At 39.9% G+C, this 12,181-nt stretch overlaps 1 protein-coding gene across 1 annotated transcript in view; it reads right to left on the minus strand.

Annotated features, from left to right (window-relative positions):
- rtn1b (reticulon 1b) overlaps positions 1–9,875 on the minus strand; it is a 32,177-nt gene extending 22,302 nt beyond the window's left edge. The window contains exon 1 of the mRNA XM_081717487.1: positions 9,405–9,875. Within this exon, the coding sequence (XP_081573613.1) occupies positions 9,405–9,618 (214 nt within the window). The 5' untranslated portion in view covers positions 9,619–9,875. The remainder of the gene's footprint in view (positions 1–9,404) is intronic.
- Between the last annotated feature and the right edge of the window lie 2,306 nt (positions 9,876–12,181).

Here is a 12,181-nt window from a genome sequence, read left to right on the forward strand (position 1 = left end):
CCACACTTAACAGGAACTCGGGATTCATCCACATCATTAATGACAGAGAAAGAGACACAGAGGTGACACAGGTAGCAACAGGCAGATCCCTTGTGTTTTCTTTCATTGTCCAAGAAGAGGGTCAGGGAACCAATCCCCTCAGTGCATGGCATACAGATCAGCCAGCTCGGACTAGTAAATCTGTTAGCAGTTACTTCTTGCTGTGATACTCACTCCAAAAATCTCTCATTCATGCTGCACTATCCTCACCGAGTCCAAATTAAGAAGCCACAAAATCAGTCTAGAAAGCAGAAAGCAGCTATAACCGGTGTACTACATGAAGCCAGAGTGAGTTCTTTGATAAAATCTGCTTGCTTTCTGAGCTCTGTAATAACATAACAGTATCAGTTTGGCAGAACTGATAGGAGTAAATCTGATTAGCTGCCTGTTCCTTACATGACAAAAAAGCCAATAAATCTTGCCTTATTTCCGACCTCTCTTTTTATGTTCACAAAAAGAAAGTTATTGACTTGCATTTAAAATATGCTTGCACATTGCAGTTGCACTGCTTGTCCACAGGACACTTGTCTGGAAATAGAGCACACATCCTACACAAAGGGCTCAGTGCCATGACTGTGCTTGGCTAGAGGAAGGAACCAGAATGCCCTGGTGAAAACAGCAGATCAGATAACAGCTGAGAGAAAGCCATCAGAGTACATAACCTCGGGTTAGTGTGTGAAGTGATGAAGTCAGACCTTCACACATAATTGCAAAGGTCAAGTGTGCAAGCACCCATCCCCCTTTGGCTCAGACAGTGATTTCAGGCCTTAGCTGCAGAGCTAATGTGCTCTGGCTAATCACTCCTCCCCTGAAGTCTCAAGGACTTGGGGGGTGGAATTACAGTAAGAGGATCCAGGAATTGGATGAATGAAAATGCAAGGCCCAAGGCACAACATCACCACCACTTGGGATATTTCACTGTCTGTTCTGAGGTTTCCCCACAGTAGGTGGGCATCAAAAGAACAGACCGCACGCCTCCTGGTGTCAGCAACGTCCCACAACCTTCTGAGATCGAACCGCTGAGATGAAAGTCAAAGCCGTTGGTGTGAGGAAGATACAGAAATGAGAAGCAAAAACGTCTGCGTCTGATGGCAAATCCAAGGAGTCAGAAGCACAGGGTTCAGGGTGAGGAGAGCAGCAGCTCAGGCGTAGGATCCATAAACACAAGTAAAGCAGCCAGGAGGTGGAGGAGAAAGGCTGCTGATATTCCATAACAGCTAGGGATTAAGAGCAGAGCAGGAAAGCAGTAAAATACATTTTTATAGGACCCAGGGGAAAAACTGATGTGGCCTCTCTATTTAGTGGTCCTATTAAGATAAGTGACAAAGGTTTCCAGAAGATCCTTGTTACTGTGGGTCTCATAGCTACTCAGCATCACAGCTATACAGATTAGATTAGCTTCATGCAATGCTGTATCTCTGACCAGAAGCAGCATGGCTACGATGCACCTCACTGCATGAAAAGCAACAAAGCATAAACATGGAGACAACTCCATGAGTGATAACTCAGTCACTCCTTTTCAACTAATTTCTTATGATTTCCAGTATCTCCCCCTTTTCAAGCTTGTTTCACCACCAAAGGTCAGGCTGGGATTAACAGGCACACTGAGAAGGTATAGACTTACATTTCCGAAAGCATTAGAATATCAAACAGAAATTTTATGTTAGCAATCCTTCCCTTGAGAAGCTACTAGAGGGCTTCCTTCCTCCAGTCTGTGTTATTTTTGGTAAGTTCTGTGCTGGTCTTTACAGGAACGCAAAAAGTAGGAGGAAAGGAGATAGCCATACTAAGCTTCCTTTTCAGTTTTCCAGCAAAGGTTTGCATATTCACATATGAGAGAGCAAGATCGAGAGAGGGAGAAAGAGGGAGACAGACAAAGATAACAACAGATAAAGTGAGACAGACACAGACAAAGGGAAAGGTGAACTTCAGGGAACACCACCATGTGCCACATGTCCACATTCCCCTTTAAGAAGACTCTGCTTTTAATGTCATGTCAGTTGACATTAGCTCATCTGAGTCTCAAGGTTTATCTCATCTCAGCAAATTACTGCATCCTGAAGGGGATGTGGAGAGCAGCACAGCAGGACAGGCTGGCGGAGGCAGAGACAGGCTGGCTGTAGCAGAGACAAGCTGTTTGTAGTAAGGCCAGGCTGGCTCTAGCAGGGACAGGACGAGGCTAGCTGTAGTGGGCACAGGCTGGCTGTAACTGGGACAGCCTGTCTATAACGGTCAGAAGCAGGAACCCAGACTACAGGAGCTAGTGCTAAGTTTCAAACACACACCAGCTTCCCTCATCTTCTCTCAATTTTCCCAGTATAAAGGTGTTTGTGTGTGTGTGTGTGTGTGTGTGTGTGTGTGTGTGTGTGTGTATAATTCTTGATTAGAGAGGACACAGCTGTAAGGGGAAAGACCAGTACACTGTACTACAACCCTCCTAACAGCTATAAATAAATGAAGACAAACACCTGAAGGCATGTGATGTGCAGAGTCCATCTTTAACCATTCCACTGTGTCAATAAGAAAATCCATAGTTTCAATATATATGCTTGAGTCGAGGGCTGAGTGATACTTCAACTGTAAATGACCTTCACATTCTTCAGCTCAGAGCCCATGTCTAAAATTCTCATTCAGACTATGCAGACTAGGGTGAAAATAAGCATTTAGACCAATTGAACATATTTTGTTGTTTTCTATTTCACACTAGCATGGAGTACCATCTGCTACCGAGTGGAGATCGTGCTAATCTTGCACATGGCTGGGATAAATGAGAAGCACATGCACTGACTACTGCATAGGTGCTTTGGTGGGTAGGACTAGCAGCCTGACTGAGTGCATCTTAATCTCATTTAGTAGATTGCTTTCTTGTAATGCACCTTTTAAATCAATGAAAGTCATATTTAGCAATAGCTTGCGATGATTAAGCTTTGTGCACAGGCTAAGCCAGACCTTAGTTAGATCCTTCGTAAAAGGGAAACATAACAGATGTCAAGGTGACTTCAGACAGTATTACAAAGAGTGCAACCTTAGAAAGTGTTTGCGTCAACAGTGTTTGGTTGCGGGCAACCAGAGGTAACCATAAATCGTAGCATTAATAAATCAGTTGACTATACCTCTTGAGATCAGAAATTTCCAATGCAAGAAATTTGGGGGTATGCGGCAGAGTGGAGGGAGGGGGTTGTTGTCATCTTTAAAATGTTTGTTTGGGGGGGTTGCCCTTAAAAGTTTTGACAGGCAGGAAATAATCTAACCATCAGCAGGTCTCACTGGCTTATCTAATTATTGGGAGGTAGGTGGCAGCCATTTAGGTGGCAGCTTTTATTTATTGCCACAGCAACAAATCAAATACAGTCAAAGCAATAAACCCAATATTATGGCAGAGCTTTTTGTGATTAATTTGGTTGATGGGCTGAAGGTGACATCGTGAGATCTGTCCCAAATGTGTGAGTCTCATAGCCAATGTGTGAAAGTTCAGAGGTATGCAGTACGGCTTTATATTACTCGTAACTGTAACAGTAATTAGCCTACACAGTGAGTTTTCTATCTGATTCTTGGATTAAATCTTTTATCCTATGTGCAAACTGTGATCTTTTTCTTGTTTTCTAGACAGGATACTTGTCTTGTAATTGGGTTGAAATGATGTATACCATAACACAAACATTTCTAAATATTGTGTGATATTTTTGTAAGACCTATATGATCTCTTTAAGGAAATTTTATGTTGTTTCCTAGTGCAATATAGTCTTCCAAGTTTTCCGGGTTCTGGATGCTCCACAAAATGGCTTGCTTCCCAAAAGCTTTAAAAGGGTCTGAAAACTGATGTCAACAGTTTTCAGTCAGGCCTAATTGTTGTTTTGGACACATTTCAAAACAATGCCAGTGGGATTACATTTTCTCTGCATCTTTGTCCACTTACATTTTAAGTGTTATTATGTTTAGCACAAAGCAACAGCATTGCAGTATGCATATTTGACGCTAGGTGTATTGTATTTCATTAGAGCCCACATCCAAAACTGTCCCAGACTCTCTAATGTATGCAGCTCACTGAAGCAAATATTTTCAAAACAAGGCATAATGTCTGTGTACATTACAATTCACAGGCTCGCTCAACGTTTGAATGACAACAAATGGCAACGTTAAACATTGTTTTGAAGTAAAAATGACTCCTAATGTTTTTATTAGTGCTGAAATGCCATTTTAATGGGGGAGCTGGGGGGTTTGAAAGAGTTAGATATTTCAGGTTTTTGAAAGGCCTGACTTTGTTCACACACTGTATATGAACAGGACTTATTTCCATAGAGCACCTCTCCCAAGGGACAGACTTTGGAAGGCCTGTAAACTCTTACCTATTGTGAAAACCAAATGTTACCAGAAGCTATGACAGAACAGAAGAAACCCTCTATTTACACTACAGCAGCACTGTTTTAGTCAGTGGCTACACTAGGGGTCTGGCATCTTGTGTTTCATTTGAAAATTAAACTTAGTAGTAAATTAACTGATAGGAAAATATAATTTTTAACTTTATGGTCTTTAAAAAAAACAAAGGCAGTTGCATAGAGAGAAGAAATACTACAGAAAATGCCATTGCCATTTCTATGGGCTTTTGGACACATCACCAAACACCCAAAATCCTCAAAAAACCCATTCTGCCTTAGTACACTCTATAACATGTACCTCCGTCTCTGGAGAAACCTGGTGTCCTTTGAGAGTATGAGCAAATGCTGGATGGGCTGCTTTTGGCCGGTCCATTCTGGTTCACAGCCCAGTTCCTCCTTGTGTCTGTCCACTCCATTATTCATACACACATGGAATGGCACACTAACAGTAGCACGAGAGTTGCATTTCACCACCCATATGTCCACAAACTTCATTGCTTTTAACTAACTAGTTACGGTGCACTTGGAAATTTTGAATTTGGAAACTGAGTAAAGGTAACTCAATTAATCCCTACCTGGTTAAATAGAACATAGTAATGCACTCACAAATTAGCACAAATTAAAATGACAAACTGCAAATAAAATGATCAAACCTTGTAAACAACGATTTGTGTTTTCTACAGAAAACAGAAACCAATCATTGTGAAGATGGTCTTTAACAGCAAATGTGAGGAAGCAAGGCCACCCTAGATGACCATAAGTGCGCTTGTACTCTGGGTGGGTCGTCACATCTATTTATCCATAAACCTGCCTTAACCCTCCATCGTTTGGAATGGGATTCAGTGCTAGGGCTGTTGATCAATAGTGATGAGCATGGAAAAGCCCATAAGGTGAAACCCGGAGGTGTTTTTCCAGCTCCATGCAACTTTGTGTCAGTCAGGCAGTAACATGAAACAGGTGACTAATACAGATTTAAGATGGCTGTTGTCAGTCACTGTGCTATCTGCTTGCTTTGGCACTGACATTGAGCACTTTACTTGCCTTTGTTTTTTATCTGTTTGTTTTTGGCTGATAAAATGGTCCCTGTGAAAAGTGTGTTCTCTCTGTGATGCTAGAACTTCTCTTTTTGGTGCAGTAACGAAGGCCACATGATGTCAACGAAATTCACTGGCTGACTGACTATCAATACAGCGGAGAGACTGATACTTCTTAAGGCAACTTACAACTCAGATGTTTTCCTGTGGGTATATTTTGTGAAATAAATGATCACTCATATTAACTGCCAAGCATGTGTTAAAAGACTACTTGTGAGTATGCTGGCACTCTCGCTGCATCCATCAAGCTCATGAATTCAAACATGAAACAGTTATGTGACAGAGAATAATTATTAGCTAGCTGAATGTGCTTTCTATTTCCAAGACTCAGAAATCTTGGATGAAATATAATACCTTGACCCACTCTTAGTAGGGTGTATTTGAAAACAATACATTTGAAAAAAGTAAGAAAAGAAGCAAGTAACAGATAGTTGAGATTTTAGTATATTACTAGATTCAGTCTATTTATATCAGTTAATAAGTAGGCAGATGTGAAACGTCATAACATAGACAATGGTATAATTTTCCGTAATACAAATGGCAAGTACAAGACTTTGTAAAACTTGAGGCACTTGAGGGCAGAACAGAAAAGACACACAAAAAATAAAGAACAACAACAAAAAAAAAAAAACAGTGAAATGTAACCTTTAATGTAGTGAAATGTAGTGATAATAAGGACATGCTATGCCTGAAACAGTCACAGCACCATCCATGATTACATTTAGCCTATGATTTGGTGCTTCATGGTGCTTCAACATTTATTACAAGAATGTGACTCTTTAATGCATTGATATTGTTCCTCTCATTTAATGTCTAAGTCTATCTTTTGTTTCACCGGATCATGATTGTGACTCAGTTTACTAGTCAACTCAGAAGGAATTATTCTGAGTGTACCCAATGGTTAGTCAAAACAGAATAATATTGCATTTTTTAGTCCGAAATACAGGTGTAGCACTAAATTACTTGTCAATGATGCTTGTACTAAATGACTTAGCCTGCATCAGTGATGTTGGACCCCCAAGCATCACTGACACTCATACTGGAGTGGACAGAACAACACATCTGCACAGTCCATGCTTTCACACAATTATGCTAATTATTTTCTTGAAGCATAGACTCTATCATTCACTTCATTTGTAGTAATAACACTTAAAAATGTATTGCAAGCTAAAAATGCATTTTCCTGTCCAATGATTATGAGACAGCGCTGAATGCCAACAACTATTTTAGTAAAATATTTATGTAAATAACTACAAGCAGTTCTGCTTGCACATGTCAAGTGAAAAGAAATACTAGCATAGAGGTTTGATGCTGTAGGCGCTGATATGTGTGATGCGAGGAGGCTACACAGGATGCGGGGACGAGTCATCAGAGACAGAACGATATGTTTATTGGAACACAAAACAAAGACCGCGCAGCACACTGGCTAGCGGTAGATCAAACACAGACCAGGCAGCAACGTTACCACAAGACCTCATATACACGTACATTAATGAACTAGGAACAGGTGTAATACACAGGGGGGCGTGGCCATACACACGAACACACACAGAGAGGCGTCTAGGAAGTGGGGGCCATACCGTGACAATATGGATGCCAATAAGAAGCATTTAAAATTAGCACTGAAGCAGTTACTTTTGCTTGTGGTTTGAACTGCTTTATACAAATTTGGCAGCAGCTCAGCAGCCAATTCTAGAACTCTCCTTTTCCATGTAAAACAGCCATTTCCATGTAAAAGACCCAAGTTGAAAGGGCATTGCATAATCTTCCTGGCAATTGGTAGTGCTCTAGCCTAATAGCCAACTGAAATTGAAGGTCACTATACTATAAATGGTTCTTAAGATAGTTCCATTTATATCAAAATAGCAGAAGCAGGTGTTATTCCTGGACAACTGTAGACCCAAATAGATTTCTTAAATCCACCGGTTTATTATGATCTGCTTTTTCTACATTACTCCAAAGCAGCATTAGTCACTGTGTAGAATCTCTACACTGTGCTGAAGACCCTGATTCAACTCATTCAACAGCATGATAACGACTTGACTTAGCTATGTAATAAAAACTAACATGGGTTGAGCTACATATAACAAAATTATATTTGTAATATGTAATGATAATTTAAAATACTTACAACAAAATCCTTTATTACTCCTTTAAAATAATCGATTTCATATCATAACGACAGCCTTCAATTGCACATGAAGCAGGATATGATTATTTAATGAGTAATCAATATTACCAGTTGGAGTCACTTCCTATGAACACCATCTTGAAGGAAGAGAGGCAAACCATAAGTTTAAATTCATGGTCTTTAGTTTCCCATTAGCCACTCTTATAATAAAACCAATACAAATCAATCAGCACAGCCTACGACACAGAAAAGCAGCGAGAGGATGAGAGGATGTCCTAAACATACTAACTCAAACGCAAGGACCTCTAGTGTCTTTTTTGTATCTGTGAAAAACCTTTAAGACTTCTGTAGGCAAACGTACAAAAGCCATTAGCTTTATTTTTTTATGGACAATATTATCATTAGCAATTAACGGCTCAAGATATGCAAGATATTAGCGGCCCCTTATAGCAAAGCTATTTCAGCTAATTCCACCATAAAAGTCAGTTCTGGTAAGAGCCTATGTAAACTTTGAGTAAACGTATTATGCGTTTGAAAGAAGCTTTAGAAATGAAGTGTCAATCGTTACAAAGCGATGCAGATACACGTATGCACCTGTATGATATGAAAAGGCGGCTATCTTAACCTCGATTGAACGGTAAAGGAGAAAAAAGTCACGGTACTTTACAAAGAAAAGACTCAAAAATGAACATGTTCTCTCGCTTTCTGAGCTCGACTAATTCTCTTTAAATATTTGCTTTCGTATTCTTGCTCTTAATTTTCGGAAAGACAAATAAGTACACTTGAAATATAGGAAACATAGTATCATAGTATACTGACATTTCTTTTCATACAGGGAAGGCCAGATTTTTTTTAACCATTAACTAATTCTTAATAGAATTTATGGATTGGGAGACGTTCAAGTTCAAGTTCGGTTTATTCGTCACATACATAGTCATACACAGTATAACTCGCAGTGAAATACACGTTGAACATGTATCAGCTAGACTCAAGAAATACATTAATACGGTTAGCACCCATTAATGAATAAATGTTGAATCTTAATGAATGTTAATGAATGCATGTTGTTCGATTACAAATTTAAAGGATGGTTTACGCGTTACTTTAATGTATCCCCCAAAAAGCACGATGAACTGATGCAGACAAACCCCTATTCACTAACTTAGCAATCGAGTAAGCTAACCCTAGGTTACCTAGGTTGATGTTATAACGTTAGTCAACGTTATCAGATGCGTTACTCAGAATAACACAAATCAAGACGCGTTACTCCCAATAACATCTATGGACTCTAAACTTGCAGATTTCAGTATTACGCTATTGTGCGGCATAACGTAATAGGTTATAACGTCCTGATATCGGCTATCTAGTTAAGTATCTAGCTAACCTAGGTTACCTAACTTAGGACGACCTAAAACCGGGTTGTGCAGACAAAAAGAAAAAGAAAACTCTTAGCTCGTTACTTTTAAAGTTATATAACGCTAACTTAACTTATTTAACCTAGCTGTCTTAGATAGGTTAGCTAGTTTATGTAACTAACAACCTAACTTGCTAGCGTTAATGGAGTCCTGTCCATGGGCCTTAGGCGAAAGACAAACTTAAGACAGCAAGCAAACCACTGTTATTCACCGTAGTTCTACATAAACTATCGCAAGTTTTGGCATTTGCGAAACGCTGCTATTAGCTACAGCTAGTTCTGTTACATGACCAACTAAAACAGAAACATAACTTAAGATAGCCAGGTTATCCATCTTACTAGTCGGTTACCTGTAGATGCAGTTTCCATGGCAACGGGGAGCGGCTGCCGGTTGCTCTCGGAATTGTTGAAGTGTTTCTGCTCTCCTGACTCGCCTTTCAGCTGCCGCTCACCCTCCAGATCCTGAAACCGGCCTGCGGTATTCCCAAATCGACCCACCTTCTGGAAATCGTCTCCGTACCACCCTCCGTCTAAACCCGGCTCCTCAGTTGGCTTCACGGACATGCTGCTGGAGTTGCTAGTGAAAGTGTATCGCTGCTAGCAAAACACCTCAGACGCACTGTTTTATTGGAGCAGACGACAAACACACAAAGGACGGTTTCCAAGACGAGCTGGCTACCTATGTCGCCGTCGCCAGTGTTTTTCAGAGCTCTCTCTCTCTCTCTCTCTCTCTCTCTCTCTCTCTCTCTCTCTCTCTCTCTCTCTCTCTCTCTCTCTCTCTCTCTCTCTCTCTCTCTCTCAGAAGCTCAAGGAGGTGAAAACGGCGTGTTTAGTTCAGGGTTTCGCACTGACGTAATCCTGTCTAAGGATGGGCAGTGGGGCACGGATTTAGGATGGAAACACATTCCGTTAACTGTTTGCAAACGGAAAATTGTTAGCTAGTAGCCTACAACTTTCTTTCCATTTTAAGTGTCTCTTTGTTTATGTTTTTGTTTCTCTTACATTTTCCAAAAAACGAATTACAGAGGAGAGGAACGCTAATAAAAGTATACTCAAATATACGACAAATGGGCTTTTGTAGCGATCTATTTGCCGACTTAATCAAGTATCAAGATAATTATATTTCAAACTGAAGCCAAAATGATCGTTAATTTAGGATTTTTTTTCCTAATCATAATGCAGTCGCTCTTATATTAGTATATTTTTATAGTTGGAAGTTAAAGTTGAAAGTCATTGAGGGAATGGCGCCATCTTGTGATTACGTGCAAACAATAGCATTGCTTTTGGAAATAATCCTGGTTATATTTCTTAATTTTAGACTATATTTAAAAGCTTCAGTCCTTACGAACCACAACATAGTTTGTAGTCTCACCAGCTAGTTATCAAGTCTTTCACTAGCTGAACCACATTTCTTAGAGCAGAAAAAATATAACCTGTGCAGAACTATCACTTTCAAGAGCTATAGCCGGAGAACCCTATAAGAAGATATATTAAACAAACTGTAGTGTCTGGATGTTTTCCAGGTTCACTATAGTGAACATGACAGACATGGGGTGTGTTTACACCAAAATGTGTCAATAAACATTTGTTCTGTTAGCCTAATTATATAAAATGCCTTTTAACAAATTATAGTGTTTTTATGCTTTAAATGTTCACTGTATTTTTACACTACAGTGTTTTTACACTAGATTGCTTGTACATGTCTATGTACATGTTTGTTCTGTTAGCCTATTTTATTAAACCACAGCCAAAATTGTGCCTTACTTCACAAAGTGTCAAGGTTATGAAATCCATTAACATAGCTGTCACGGAACGCTCCCCTCGCCACTGGTCACGTGGTACGGCCCGCCGCGTCTTTGTCACCAGGCCCCCATGATAGCACACACCTGCACCTGATTTAATGTGTGTCTGTGGGCATCGGTGTTGGTTATTGTTCGTGTCGATGTGTATCCATGTATATATGTTCGTGTCGCATTGTTAATATCTACATTGTTCTAGCTAGTTATGCGTATCCATGTTCACTGATTACGTTACGTGTGAGTGCCACCGTTGTCTGCGTTATATGTCAATACACGTCTGTTTACGTCGAAGGAGTCTGCGTCCTGCACCCAATAGCTTGTACAAGTGAGTGGTTTCAGTTTTAAGATAAGCTCGGAAATGGAATTTAGTGAGTGAACATTTATGCCTTCCTGACAGCCAGTTACTTGTTTAGAATAATCAGGAAATTAAAGTAGTAATCACCTTACCACTAGGCTCTACCTTTGACTTCAGCAGCAAACACATTGGACTGTGGACTATTCTCATATGTACTGCCTTTTTGTATAATTGACAAGCATACAGCAAACACACATGTTATTGATCTCCAAGTCAGTGTACCCATAGGTACATTATAATTCTAAATATAATGCTATTCTCCATTGTCAGTCACATGTTTTCAGGATCTAAACGAACCCTTGGCGAACTCACCTCTTCTGAGCGAATACACTTCCCTGACTCTCATCATGCTAGTGTTTTGGCCCAACCTATATTATCAGGACGTCACGATTTCGTTCTCTGCATCATGGCTCCCATGGCACTCATGCCACTTGTGTGTTTTTGTTTTAGTTTAATCTCCGCCCTGTCTGGTGGTATGTAGGCTGCTCTGTGCCCTTTTGGGTCCTCTTCTTAGCCCCTCGTTAGTTCATTTCTACCTCTGGTGTCCCTTTTATTGTAAACGCAGGCAGGGTTTTTTGTTTTTTGTTTTTTTAGTTTGGATTGTTTTCATGTGTCTACCTTTTGGTTTGTTTGATTTTTCTTGTTTTTGGCTCAATCCTTAGATGTTTTTTTGCTTCCTTGCCATGTACTGGCTTTGAATCTTGCTTTGGATTTCTCTCCCTGTTGCTCAAACACTTGCATCCTGTATGTCATCATTAGGTATTTTCATGTTTGTTGTCCTCAGGCCTATCAGAGCATTAATACTCCATTCATTATCTTTGTCTTTTTCCTAATTTCCTCATAGTTTATTTAAGGGGTATTTCAGGTTCATTTAAAACATTTATTGTTTTAATCTGTGATGCTTGTGGCTTGATATTTATGCTAAATCAGTGGCATTAAGCAATTAGAAAATCTGTTCTCTTATTATTAAGGA

The sequence above is a fragment of the Electrophorus electricus genome, chromosome 7 (assembly GCF_041902795.1).
Source record: "Electrophorus electricus isolate QZ-2024a chromosome 7, ASM4190279v1, whole genome shotgun sequence".
NCBI lineage: Eukaryota > Metazoa > Chordata > Actinopteri > Gymnotiformes > Gymnotidae > Electrophorus > Electrophorus electricus.